This window comes from Rutidosis leptorrhynchoides, chromosome 3, assembly GCF_046630445.1.
Source record: "Rutidosis leptorrhynchoides isolate AG116_Rl617_1_P2 chromosome 3, CSIRO_AGI_Rlap_v1, whole genome shotgun sequence".
Classification (NCBI taxonomy): domain Eukaryota; kingdom Viridiplantae; phylum Streptophyta; class Magnoliopsida; order Asterales; family Asteraceae; genus Rutidosis; species Rutidosis leptorrhynchoides.
Window position 1 is genome coordinate 98293085 of NC_092335.1, and position 14871 is coordinate 98307955.

A 14871-nucleotide genomic window follows, 5' to 3' on the forward strand; every position below is an offset into this window, starting at 1 on the left:
TTGTTCAAAAGCTTTGAAAATAAGTGTAAATTCGTCAGAATCCCAACCAATGACCCTTCCAAGCGAGAAAAGGCCAAAGAAAGTCCTTGAAGTTGAAAACGAATCACTTGGAGTCGGCAACTTCTTCAATGTTATCCGTGTTGAACTAACCTTTTCTTTTTACTCACTATGCACTATGCATGAGCAACGATGGCTATTTTAGTATTGTTGTGGTACAACGACCACAATGTGTCGTTATGGTGGTGATGGTTGTGATGTTGTAGGGGCGGACCACGAAGACAACGAAGAAAGCATTTATTTGATTTGCCGGATTTGTTGATTTTAATTTCTTCTCTTTATTTGATTTGGCGTGTTCATTAAAGACATTTGAGTTCTTGTTGATTTCATTTTCTTTTTGAAAGCGTCTTCGGTTATAAAAGTTATCGTTATTTCGCCAAAAAAAAAGAACTACCAATAATTTACCACATCACCTACAACAGAATATTTACTACTACGCATTTTTCATCTCATAACATTGTCACGTCAATATAAATTACTCCCACAACAATTACATTTATCATAGAGAATGGTCTTAGACTAAGATTTAATCAATTTACCTACTACCTCAGCAAACATACCACAATATCTTTGAAACGTGACTTGTGAAGATAATTAACTTGCATATTGGCCCGTTTGTATATCCTAACCGGGTCGGCAACCTATAGATGGATGACTCGATGGATACCGTTCAGCTAACGACTCAACTCGAATCAATAAAACGGATCTGATATTAAAAAACGGGTCAGCCCCCAAAAAATGGACGCGAATTTCTTTTTGTCAATTTGCATACATTTCTTCAAACTAACAACGCAACCTTCATTGCTACAGCATTTTAAATGACGACGACGACGGTTTCGGCGTCGCCGTGGACGGATTGGAAATGGGAAAACGCCGTCGCTGGTTCGATCGCTGGACTTGCTACCGTCGCCTTTACTCATCCCCTTGATGTTGTCCGTACCAGATTTCAGGGTAATTCTTATCATGTTCAATCACTAGTATAATTTTATTATTTCCAGCTTTGATTTATTTGTTTAAATCGACGATTAAATGAAATTGAACAGTTTATGATGGCCGGAACCCTAACCTTCCGTGCTATAAGAACACTCCTCATGCTCTCTTCACCATTGGACGATTAGAGGTCCGTTTTATCACTATTTATTGTTCTCTCTTAAACTATATACGTTTATCATTTGTTTTCTGATAAAAATTGCAGTTCATTATCTGCTCCGGTTCGTTTGAATCATGATTTCGATATTTATAGGATCATACATGTAATCATGTATGTATATGAATTGTTGTCACAGCTTCACATACATAAATTGACTGTAACATGAAATGCCACTATTAAAATAGATTTTTTTTCCGTTTCTCCTGTACATAACTGTTTTTTTCTTCCAAATTTTGCATTGATTGAAGAATGAAGATACACGTAATTCGAAATAAATGAGTAATCTTAACGCGTTATGTTTTCGTAATCTAAAGTTTCCTCATGTTAACTTGTACATGTTCAGTAAGAGGATGAAACACCAGGGCAAAAAAGAGAGAGATTCTAAGCTAAAAAAGCTTATTATTGATTTCAAAAAGTAAACTGACATCAAATGTCATACGTCATACGTGTATATCTAATCAATGTATCGACCAATGTAGCAATAGCTTAGTGGTATCCGGTACCTTAGAAGCTAGGACCCTCCATATGGAAGCTTGATCCTAATCAATGTATCGGTCGACGGTAGTTAACCAGAAGAGATTTATATTGCATTTCCTTCCATGCCTCTAGCATGCATATACACGTTTTATTTGTTATTGTCATTTTTGCTTGTATTTCAACGGCTACACATATTTTCCAGGGTCTCAGAGGGCTCTATTCTGGCTTTAGTCCTGCAGTGTTGGGCTCAACCGTCTCATGGGGTCTATACTTTTATTTGTATGTTATTCGAAACTTGATTATTCTAGAGTTTTATAATTTTCATGCATTAAACTCGGAACTCAATTTTCATGCGTAATTGACTTCTTGACATATCACGTTTTCTGTTTATAGTTATAACACTGCTAAACAACGATATATGAAGCGTCATGACAAGACAAGTGCATATATTCATCTTGCTTCAGCTGCGGAAGCAGGAGGGTTGGTTAGTTTGTTGTACTCGTCGCTTTATGTTGTTTGATTAATCACTTAACTAAACGCGTTTGATTTGTTTTTCGAATTTAATTTTGTCCTCACCACTGTAATATTACATTTGCAGGTATGTCTTATTACCAATCCTATTTGGGTTGTGAAAACAAGATTACAACTTCAGACTCCTCAGAATCAATATCGGGCATATTCTGGTTTTGGTGGTATGCTCAATCAGTCAATCTCTTATGTTAAGATGGACATATAATATGCTTTCTAAATCATCATTATTTATTTTCATGTAGCTCCTGATATGTATAAAAAGTTGGATCTTATTAACCTAATTATATTATGCAGATGCTTTGAAAACCATATTGAGAGATGAAGGATGGAGAGCGTTATACAAAGGGCTTTTACCTGGACTTTTTCTGGTTAGATTTGGTATCGTTATTTCTGTTCTAGATGCTATGAGATATGTTATGTTCTTTTGTTGTCATCCTCAATGTTCTTTTTATACTGGTCAATTTACCAACATAACTCCCTTGTTCTTTTGTTCATCTCAGCGTCGTTTTAAGCAAACTTTAAAAGGAATTATGATTTACAGCGGCCAAGCAAATATTTAATATAATATATATATGAAAACATGAAAATAGTTTTTCCTAATTTTCTTACTAATTATTTTTTTCAGAAAATGAACTACATACTGATATCTTATCCTGCAGGTTACTCATGGTGCCATTCAATTTGCAGCATATGAGGAGTTTCGTGATATTATAGTTGACTTCAGGGCTAAACGTAATCCGTCTAATGCTAAAAATTCAGAGTTACTGGTAAGCTTCTCTTCAAAATGATTTATCAAGGTTCAGACCCACTTTTACCCATTAGCATGTGCATATACTACAGTAGTACCTATTATTTTAGTATTTAATGAAATATATTTAGTACTTTACTTTTATGCATTATTGATTTCGTTTTCCCGGTTTTGCCTCAGACCACAGTTGATTATGCAACCTTAGGAGCCTCCTCTAAACTGGCTGCCATTCTTGCAACATACCCATTCCAGGTACAAACTATTATGATGTAAACCTTCGACAATTTTAAGTTTAAAATGACATTTTTTTTAACTTGGTCTATATGTCCACATGCCACACGGTAACATTCTCAGGTCATTCGTTCTCGTCTTCAGGTACAGCAATCTTTTTACCTTTTTTATTTATTTATTTATTTATTTATTTTAATGAAGATTCATCCTTTTGGTTTCTTCACTCTTTAATTTAAATTGATCATTACTAATTGCAGCAACGACCCATGTTAGACGGGGTTCCAAGATATGTGGATAGCGGGGATGCCATGACAAAAACTGCCAAGTGAGTGTTTTCAATTGTGAAATTCTAATTCTTGTAAATGAAATTATAATTCTTGTACATGGATTATATGAAGTGGAAAGTGATACTTTCTTCATATTTGGGTTGCAGGTTAGAGGGTCCTAAAGGTTTTTACAGAGGCATTACAGCAAACCTTTTGAAAAATCTTCCTGCAGCTTCCATAACTTTCATTGTGTATGAAAACGTTCTGCATTTGCTAAAACGGACCGGGAAGAACAACTAACATGTATTATAGTGAGTAACACTAGTCATTGTAACACAATGTTGAGAGTTAAGCTATTCTTTTTATTCATTGTACCACGATAGGGTGCAAACTTGCATAAAACTTCCTCGATCAGGGAAGGTAATTGTTTAAGTTCAGTTTTAACGCGTATATGTATAGAGGTATTTAACACAATTTTTTACTAAATAATGTAATGGAATTTTTCACGGTGCCAATTTGAAAGAAGCGGAACAAAAACTGTATAATATGCCAATTGAATTACACAATCAAAAAGATGATGAATTGAAAGAAACTAGACATGTATTCATTTGATTAAGCTTTATCGTCGTGAAACCCCCATCTAGTTTCCTTGGGAGATCTTCCGTTTCTACATTTCTTAACATAACGATCGTTACCTTCAGGTCGTTCCTGCAGACATAGTGACCATACTCTATAAATACTAAAGCAATATAGTGTACTTATAGGAAACATATTCAAGTAAGACTTTTTAAAATGTTTAAAAGAAGAAATAAACAGACCTTGACGGTTGAACTTGATAGCATGGAGAGAATGCTGATACAGACAGAGCTGACCGTCATGGCTGGAGACCATGAGTCGTATAATATATCTACATGAAAATAATCAAACCTTGAGATTGCGATTTATATATATAGCACGTATTAGTAAACGGTTGGTGCTTAAAATACAATGTATGTATACTTACCTAAACAAATATGGCCATTGCTATAAATATGTGGATGTAAAGGAGCTGGATGCAAAAATATCACCTGTAGTATCATATGATTAAACAAATTATAAGCAAAACAATTGAAAGAGTTAAACACTTCAAATAAGTAATAATCTATCAGACCTGAGGTGATTCCATAGGATAATGCTCAGGAAAATCAACTTGCAGCTGGTATTTTTCATTAGCATAAAGAGTCCCCTGAGCTCCATACACTTCAATCACCCACCTTCAAACACAAGCAGAAAATCAATAATAATTCACATATTTACGTATTGACATTACAAGAATTACTGCACTGCATCTAGCAGAATATTTTTTTTTTTTACTACTACTATTCTTTTGAATGTAAAAATTTTGAGCTTTTATTATGAGAAACTGGAGCCAAATTTTATACAATACTAGTAGAACATCTCAAAGTCAAAGTCAATGTCAGTAATAATAATGATACTATTATTACAATTGTTACTCCCTATTAATCAACATCAACAGTTATAGTCCAAAAAATCTGAGAAAAATCAAATAAATTTGAATAAATAAAAGAACCTTTGGAGATTGTCAGTGACTTTGTGATGAAATCCAGGAGGAGGATTGACCTGCCACTCAACCAACTCTTTTTGAAGTCGATTGCTAGCGATTTTACTCAATACCTAAATCAATCAATTACAGTATCAATCAACATCAAAAACATTAATCATAAATTCATAATCATAATCATAATTATAGTCAAATTGACCACTAACACGAATTTTAACTTTTAAGAAAACAAAGTCAGTGACACACATAATAATTCAACAAATACATACTGTATAACATAATGTAATAACTCTTGGATTATAAATAATGAATAATAACAAACAAATATGTAGAATAATTAGCTGAAAGATTAAAAAAAAAAATTAGCTGAAAGATCAACCTTGCGAGAAGAAGCTGAGGAGCCGGTCATGATGGTCGACGAGAGAAAAAGATATATTGCCGGTGTAGGTGTGACAGATACACCGAGTATTTATATTTATACTTATGATTTATGAAGAATGTACATAAATAGTCCCTTAACTATTGGATATTATCAATCTGTGTCTTTTGAGTTATTTATTAGGTAGTACTTTATTTCACACTACATTACAGTAAAATCTCTATAAATTAATAATGTTGGGGTTAGGATATTTTATTAATTTAGCGGGATATTATTATATCAATAATTTAATAAATTATTAATTTAAAAAATTGGCTTATATTTGTGAGCAAGTCTCAAACTAATGCATCGCCATTCGAAATTATCATGTCTGTTCAGTTTACCTATTTGAATAAAACATAAACAATGACGTTTAAAATTATCATGTATGTACATTCACACATTAATGAACTTGTCAAGTTCAATGTACATTGAAATTTCAAAAAAAATGTAGTAATTATTAATTTATAGTTTCACTGAGGCCAATATATTTATATTGATCTCAAAAAAAAAATTATTATCTTATTATTTTATCAATTGAGATACAATTTTGTACTTGTTCCAAATTTGGACCTAACAAATAATTAATTTTATCGAGGTTATTATTTTATCGAGTATTAAATTACATAATTTCTACTGTATTGTTCGTTTTTCTTGGGGAAAAACGAGCATAACGAATGTTTTACCTACTACTTAGAACTTCAAGCTCTGTTTTGCAAAATTAAGGTTTATTACAAAGCTTGAATGAAGTAGATTCTGTATAATAACAAATTAAAACTTTTGATATGTCAATTATTGTGGTGCTTTTATTGCATTTCCCTATTCCCTGTCACTAATTTTGGTATAATTCGGTGCACGATTATGTTCATACTTCTACGTGTAAGATTCTGTTAGATACTGTATAAATTATAAAAAGCAAGAGTCAATGCCATTTGCTGACATGGAATATACACTTTTGCAAGTGGACGGCTGATTAAGTGTACATGAACGAATGGGTGGAGAAGCAAATAGGTATTTTGGTTCCTTTTGACTAGTCCAAATGCCCTAATAAATTCCAATCGAAAGTTGACTTGTTGACAATGCATGTGATAATAGAACAAAAGTAACGTTGGTTAAATGAATTTTGTCGTATTATACCTTTTTTTTTTCAAGGTGAGCAATGGTGGTGATCACTTTATATCGTGACTAGGGGTGTAAATGAGCCGAGCTACTCGTGAGCTATTCGAGCTCGACTCGTTAAAATCTCGATTCGAGCCGAGCTTAAACGAGCTCGAGCCCGAGCTTGAACTAATTTTGAAGCTCGTTTAGTAAACGAGCCCGAGCTTGAGCTTCATATCTCGAGCTCGAACAGACTCGCGAGCCTAAACGAGCTTTTCATTTATATACTATAAATATGTCATTTTTTGTAATAATATTATACATATAGTTATAGTTATAGTTATTAATTACATATTACATGATATAATAATAATAATAATAATAATAATAATAATAATAATAATAATAATAATAATAATAATAATAATAATAATAATAATATTTTGGGCTGTAAATGACGAGCTACATGATACGTAAACTATATTCACAATCAAATTGGAATTTATGTTGATACACATATGAATTTACATACGTATCATATCGTTTTCTCATCTAACTATGAAATTTATGTTGATAGACACATGAATGCACATACGTACTGTATCATCATTTTCTTATTTAAATTTAAATACTGTTAGCACTTTTAAATGGGACTTTTATTTGATTGCTACTACTTTCCCCTTCCCACATCGTCTCAGAGATAATTTTACAATAGAAGAGAAGCATTATAAAATGGGTAGGAGAGTTAAGATTAGCTTATACTTCTATTTGAGTGAAGGCCTTAGCCGTTATCCTCTTATTAAACTTAACACTTAGTACACATGACAAGAAATAACTAATAAGTTGCAACACATAGTTTGAAGCTTGAGATTTGTTTAACGAATCGAGCTTTTATATTATGAGCCGAGCTTTTATATTATGAGCCGAGCTTTTATATTATTAGATAATAATTAACGAGCCTAAAATGATCCGAGCTCGAGCTTTTCAAATTAATCACGAGCTGAGCTCGAGCTCAAAATTTAAGGCTCGAATCGAGCCGAGCTCGAGCTTTCTGAAATCAAAACGAGCCGAGCTCGAACACTACCAAGCTCGGGCTCGGATCGGCTCGCTTACAGCCATTGGTGACAAAGTTTGAAAGTATTTTGGTAATATAATTGTGACGTGTCAAGTTTGTGAAAAAAATATATATAATAAGATTTGTGGAAGGGAGTGAGTTTTGAGAAGAGTTTGATGTGCGAAGTTATGATTAATAATTTGATAAAAAAAATTGAATGACATAATAATAAATTACTGAATACCCGAGGCTTCTTGCTTAGAGGAATTGAGGAGCCTCTTTGATCTAGAGATCATGAGAGGACATTATTCGTATAAAATTATGTATGATACGCGAGTTTGGTGTTCTAAAAAAAAAAAATTACCAAACTTTTCTTCATTCATTTGTTGTTTTTTGCCCATGTAGACGTTCTCAAACGTCAACCTTGCCTATGAATACTCGAATACTATCGTGTTTTTATTTGTTACTCGTTATATATTTAACTATTATGTTGATATTATACATACTTTCCAACATTTTTTATGTTTCATAATAGACCCCTTATTATTTATTTTTCTTAATTCAATCCCCCATTCTCATTCTTTTATTTTAAAATCTTTTTTTAATTTAACATTTCTTACAATATTTATATATGACTTCTTTTATTTTTTTCTTGAACACATTTTTTTATATATATTTTATTTAAAATCTTCTTTTCACTTCTTTTCCTCTTTTTCTTTGCAAATTTTTCCTACTCTCACATTTTACTAATAAATAACAAGAATATTTAATTTGTGTTCATTTTAATTATTGATTTAAAACATATTTTTCCTGTGATTTAGTTAGGGTTATTAGCGTTTAAGTATTAATTTAAAACATATGGTCTGTACAAGGGAAAACGAAAAACTGACTAAATATGTTTATATATAAAAAATAAGGGGTCCGCCGCTGCAACGCGCGGCTGACCTCAAAACTTGTTACTACCATTTTCAATAAATTCATCATAATTATACATTTATACATGAATGAGTTATATATATACATCATATATAATATACAATTTATTAATAAATAGCTATAATGAAATTATCAGTAAGTATCATTGAACTTTTAAAAGGTAAATTAGTCAAAAGTTAAAATCCTCAAAACAGGGGTTTGATGCTATCACATCTCATTTTCTTTCTCTCGAATGTATTGTCACTACAAATTTGGAGATCCACTTGAACAAATCTTAATACAAGAATATTAGACCACTCCCTATAGTTAGTTATCCGTTAGTTACCCGCTCATTACTCGTCATTACCCGTAACTAACCATAGGCACGAACTAGTTACCCGCTTTAGTTATCCGCTTTCACCATGGATTTAACGGATGTTGAAGTTTAGTTATAGAATTTGTGAGTCCCAATAGTTTTTTATTGTTTGGACTTGATGCTTTAATGCTTGTACGTTGTATATTAAGAAGTTTATTGTTTTAGCCATGATAGGGAGTGTTTTGTTTTTTTTTTTTTTTTTTGAACGGCAAGCTTGTATCAGTCCGGACCGAAGCCTAGTCATCATTTGCAGATACACACGCGTTCGGGCAGGAAACCCGAACCATATTACAGGGATCCGAACCTTAAACCATCCCGAGGGGCAGGCGGGTCGGATCTGGGTCCTGAATAGGTCGGTAAAACCTTCCGAGGGGCAACCCGGCTTATGGTAAGTAAGCCTACCACGGGTATTTTTAAAGAGTGAGATTCGAACTTGAATCCACTGCTACCCCTTGCCCTGGCCCCACCGAAGTGAAACCAAGGATACCACTCAGCCACCGCTGGAATGGTTAGGGAGTGTTTTGTTATGGGTTAGTTATAGAATATTGGTGTTGATGTGGCGCTGATGTGGAAGGTTAAAATGATGAATAGTTTAGTTACGATAGGGAGTGACCTTACTATATACGAGTAATATTCTAACAGAACTCAACATTTCTTGGAGCTTATAAATCTAACACCCTATTTCCAAAATTTCAACCCACCAACTTCAATTCATTGTTAGAATGTTGTGGCTTGTAACGTTCTTATCGTTCTTATTTAACGGAATATGTAACGCAGGTGTCATAAGTAGCTATGTTCGAGTCGCCGCGCCTTCCATTGAAATCCCGAAAAAAGATTTCCCTCCACCTAGTGGTTACAATGCTCCCGAACAGGTGTTTTTCGACCTATATGCTCATATTGAAACTCTATTAGCACGGGCGAAAAAATTTTGAATTTTTTGATTTTAGCTCCGGTGGATTTTTTTTTTCCCTCAAAGTCTTTGTATTTTGTCCCAAAATCTTCATATGTTGCCCCCAAAACCCCCATATTTTGTCGAAAATTAAAACTTTCACATTTTGCCCAAAAACCACATTATTTCACCTCAAAACATCCATATTTGCCCACAAAAAGTTTTGTTATGCTTTAAAAAAAAAAAAAAATCACCCCTGGTGAAAAAAATTTCTTTCTTTCCGCCACTGTCTTTTAGTACCTTTATTTATTTTTGGTTGTACAATGTTATAAGTTGATAAATTATGTAGGTTCATATAACACAAGGAGATCAAACTGGGAGAAGTGTTATAGTTTCATGGGTGACGCCATTAGAGAAGAACCCGGGCTACGTAATTTATTGGGAAGCCGATGAAAAAAATGGTATCAAACGTAATCGTGCTCATGCGAAAACTACTACTTATCGATATTATAACTATTCTTCCGGCTACATTCATCATGCTACAATCAATAGATTAAAGGTACATTATGAATAAATATAAATACTACCAATGTTGTGGTTTTTTTTTTTTTTTTTCTTTCTTTCTCTTGTGATTGTTTTATTTTATTGATTGGGTTGCACATATGTACAGTATAACACGAAGTACACTTATGAGTTGGAGTAGGCAACGGTACACGACAGTTTTGGTTCTTGACTCCTCAGGAAATAGGTCCCGATGTTCCGTACACATTTGGGATAATTGGTGAGTGTCACTTGTCTTTTTAAGGTATTTTTAAAATAACTGCTTGTTAAAAGACAAATACTTAAATCACAATGAACTTTAACATAGTGAAAAGATTGGTGTGTTGTTAGGTTTAAAAAAAAAAGGACTAATTGTGTAGTTATGAAAGGGAGAATTTGATGGTGTATCAAAAAATTTATCCTTGCACAACTAAATTAGGGGTGGGGAGGTCTCAAGTTCGAGTCTCTCCCCTTAAAAATATTCGTGAGATTTATTTCCTGAAAGCCGAATTGCCTCGGCCCTCGGGGAAGGTTTTACCGACCCGCATTCAGGATCCAGGTCCGACCGCCTGCCCCTCGGGATGGTATAAGGTTCGGATCCCTGTAATGCGGTTGTCTCCTGCCCAAAAGCGTGTGCGCGCGTGGCAAATGAGAGTGTTCGATGCAAACCACTTGTCTTTCAGAAGGAAAAAAAACATATAAATTTTAGTGGTGTATGGATAAATTTTACCCGTGTACAGATCATAACTTTAACGACCCGTCAAAGTACACTTGACGACCATCGTTATCTTGGTCCCACAGCTTGATCATAACTCTATATGAATTTAATAAATAACCTTGCATTCTTTATTTAAAAATGATTTCCTATAAAGAAAACCTATCAAAATATGTAAGTTTAGAAAACCAAACATTATTACTTAACCAAAAGTTGACCAAAACAAAGTCAACAGCATCCACTATTAAATGTATCAAAATAGAATGCAAGTTATTGTTTAACAAAAGCTGCCATCATAAATATGCAGACTCTCTAAGCACAGCGGAAGCAATCAATCATGAACCTGAGAATAAAACATGCGAGTAACTGTCAACAAAAATGTTGAGTGAATTATAGGTTTAATATTGCAAACAATATTTAATTTAAACCGTAAAAATTTATGTTTGAAACATAAAAACTCCTTTTTGGACCACAAAATTATATGCTAGAAAACATATAAAAACATTATTCCATTTACCGCGAGCCACCTGGTAACCACTTAACCATTTATTTACCCTTGCCAAACACAATAATTAATATACACCGAACAAGTGTATCTACAACAAATTACGAAGTACTAAACATTTCGATTATAAATTGCTAGCGCGACTAGCTCGAAATGGGGTTGTCAAACCCGATAGATCTATCCGTAGGATTCGCGTTCACCAGTAGAAACCAGTGATTACAATTACCAGATTAGGAAATATTTTTGTTCGACTCACAATGAATAATTTAAACCAACTTCTACCTGTGTCCAATGCGTAAAAATAAAATGCATGTATTCTCATCCCAAAAGATTTAAAATAGAATAATGGGACTATAACTCACCTTAATAGCAAACGAAGTAACCACACAAATAAGCGAACAGCAAATGAAGTAAAGTGATCAGGAATGATCACAACGCCGACCTATAAATAAAGCAGGTCGATATAAATAACTAACTTAGGTCAAGTCTTAGTATGATAGCTATTGTATATGTTGCAAGTAGACATAGAACAACACTCAACATGCATCGGTTTGATCGGAACAGCGTACGAACACACACTTTCTATTTTTAGCAAGTTTCCATTTTTGGAAAGTTTCTATTTTTGGAAAGTTTCTATTTTAGGAAAGTTTCTATTTTAGGAAAGTTTCTATTTTTGGAAAGTTTCTATTTTAGGAAAGTTTCTAAATTTAGAAAGTTTCCATATTTAGAAAGTTTCTATTTTTAGAAAGTTTTTAAGTTAGGGAAGTTTCCATAATTAGAAAGTCAACAAAAGTCAACTGAAAGTCAAAGTCAACCGAAAGTCAACTCAAAAGTCAACCTTGATCAAACATAGTCAACGTTAATTTTAAAAGTGTAAGTTATAATAATAATGTAAGCTATAACGTTTGTTAAAGTTAAATATGTCTAATTATGTCGTAACATAAGTTTAATTAAATTAAAATGAATTATTAAAGTTAATATAAGTTTAAATGATATAATTAATATAACATAAGTATTTAATTAATTAATTAAATATTAGTCATAATATAAGTATTATTAATTAATAATAAATTTTAATTCATATCATAAGTATTATTAATTAATAATGAATTATTACTCATATCATAAGTTTCTAATTATAATTATTAAATCATAAGTATTTAATAATTAAACTTATAATTAAATAATAACCAAGTCTTATAATAATTAAATAATTAATTAATCCTTATTATAAGTCTTATTATAGTAATCTCATAATATAAGTTTAATACTTATCATAATTATTTTTCATTAATAATAAAAGTATTATTAATCATAAGTTTAATTAATATGTTAATTAAATCATAAGTAATAATTAAATGATATAATAAATATATATCATAAGTCTTAAATTATAATAATTACTTTTTGTATCATAAGTAATTAAATGATAATGAAATCCATTATTTATATCATAAGTTTAATAATTAGTCATAAGTTTTAAATCAAAAGTTCATCGGGTCGCATCTTGAGCCCCGGGTGTCGGTTTTCGGCGACCCTTACATATATCTCCGCCTAATCAAACCACCCGACACTTTGGTACACTCAAGAACACCCCAAGAACAGTCCACAAGTCGTGATGTACAGCCATTACACTACTTGGAACTTTAATTCAATCAAAATCGTGTTTTTTCTATAACGGGTGATTCGTGGCTCGGATTTAGATGACCCGAACATGAAAGTTCATCCCACCATCAGTCCTAACACACTAACACACACTAAAGTCACCAAATATAGTCACAAATTCGGACCAAACCTGGTTCAATCAATATCACAATTCAATCTTAACAAAATACCATTTTGATCATATTTAGGGCTCCGGGAATCGAAACGACATGAATCCGGAGTCTAAAATTAATGTCTTGATGAGAGGAACTCATCTAGATACTTTATTTTAACTTTTATATCAGTCAAAATATCAGAAAAACACGAAATAGCTGCTGTCCCAATTATATCAAACCGAAAACATATGTATTCGAGTAATTCTATGCATACAAACACCATTACAACAACAAGTAATCATCATACTATTAATATATAATCAAAATACAGAAAAATAATGAAAAATCAAAAGTTCTAGGGTTAGGGTTTATACCCTAATCGAGAAACAAGAAGTATAATCGCGTAGAGAACGGAATGAGGAACGCGTTGATGTTGTTTAATCCTTGATCCAAGTAATAAAAATTGATGAAGATGATGATGTAGTGGTGGTGATAGGCGACGGTCAAGGGGGAGCAAAAAGGGAGAGAGAGCCAAAATTAGGTTTTTGATATTAGAAAGTGTAAATGGGAAAATGGAAAACAAAAATGCAAAGTGGAAGGGGTATACCCCCTTGGTTCAGCCGAAATTGATAGTGGGGTGGGCCCCACTTAGCCCAAAACTCTTAAATGTAAATTCCTTGTGGCCCGAACACCCGAACGAAACCCGAAACGCAAAAACACGCTTACGCGATTAAAAATTCGAAGATATAACAACTACGCGACGAAAAATAAATATAAATACCATATATAATTATATGATCTTAAAATATCATATTTAAAATAATTAGGATTTAAATATCCCAAAAACGCGACCGTTGGTTTGAAAACCGAAAAGATTCGCCGGATAGAAATCCACGACACGTAGAAACGTGCAATTTGAAATATGAATACAAATATTCATTTAACACATAATAATTAATATATTATTACAAAAATAGTAATATAGGTCATAGAAATGACGTGGCACGAATAATAGTTAACGGTCGTTAAATAATTAACGATAAAAGATAACGGAAAAAGTATGGTCGTTACAGTACCTTCCCGTTAAGGAAATTTCGTCCCGAAATTTAAGCAAGTGCAGGGGTTGACTCAGCATCTGAGAACAAATGCGGGTACTTCTGCTTCATCTGATCTTCACGCTCCCAAGTGAACTCGGGACCGCGTCTGGCGTTCCATCTAGCCCGAACAATAGGAATTCTGCTCTGCTTAAGAGTCTTAACCTCTCGATCCATAATTTCAACAGGTTCCTTAATAAAATGAAGTTGCTTATCAACATGAAGTTCCTCCAGAGGAATAGTTTCATCGGCCTCGGCTAAACACTTCTTCAAATTCGACACGTGAAAAACGTCGTGAACAGCACTGAGTTCTTGTGGCAATTTCAAACGATAAGCCACGGGTCCAACTCTCTCAATAATCTCAAACGGTCCAACAAAACGAGGATTCAACTTTTCTCTCTTACCAAATCGTACCACACCCTTCCAAGGTGATACTTTCAACATATCACGACCACCGACCTGAAACTCAATATATTTCCTTCTCCT

At 33.0% G+C, this 14871-nt stretch overlaps 2 protein-coding genes and 1 pseudogene across 2 annotated transcripts; 2 read left to right on the plus strand and 1 right to left on the minus strand.

Annotated features, from left to right (window-relative positions):
* The first annotated feature begins 853 nt into the window (after positions 1 to 853).
* Positions 854 to 3970, plus strand: LOC139896550 (folate transporter 1, chloroplastic-like). The gene is made up of 11 exons (XM_071879199.1): positions 854 to 1008; positions 1101 to 1177; positions 1887 to 1963; positions 2078 to 2168; positions 2283 to 2376; positions 2510 to 2583; positions 2875 to 2982; positions 3144 to 3215; positions 3318 to 3338; positions 3452 to 3519; positions 3628 to 3970. The coding sequence occupies exons 1-11, from the start codon at positions 876 to 878 to the stop codon at positions 3758 to 3760; spliced, it is 948 nt and encodes a 315-aa protein (XP_071735300.1). The 5' UTR covers positions 854 to 875; the 3' UTR covers positions 3761 to 3970.
* Positions 3925 to 5453, minus strand: LOC139896551 (probable ubiquitin-conjugating enzyme E2 16). Its single transcript, XM_071879200.1, has 6 exons — positions 5401 to 5453; positions 5031 to 5134; positions 4611 to 4713; positions 4464 to 4527; positions 4279 to 4367; positions 3925 to 4168 (listed from the first exon to the last, which is right to left on the minus strand). Exons 1-6 carry the CDS (start codon positions 5428 to 5430, stop codon positions 4073 to 4075), a joined length of 486 nt encoding a protein of 161 aa, XP_071735301.1. The 5' UTR covers positions 5431 to 5453; the 3' UTR covers positions 3925 to 4072.
* A 4151-nt stretch (positions 5454 to 9604) lies between these two features.
* The window catches only part of LOC139900230 (purple acid phosphatase 5-like), a 58473-nt pseudogene continuing 53206 nt past the window's right edge, over positions 9605 to 14871 (plus strand).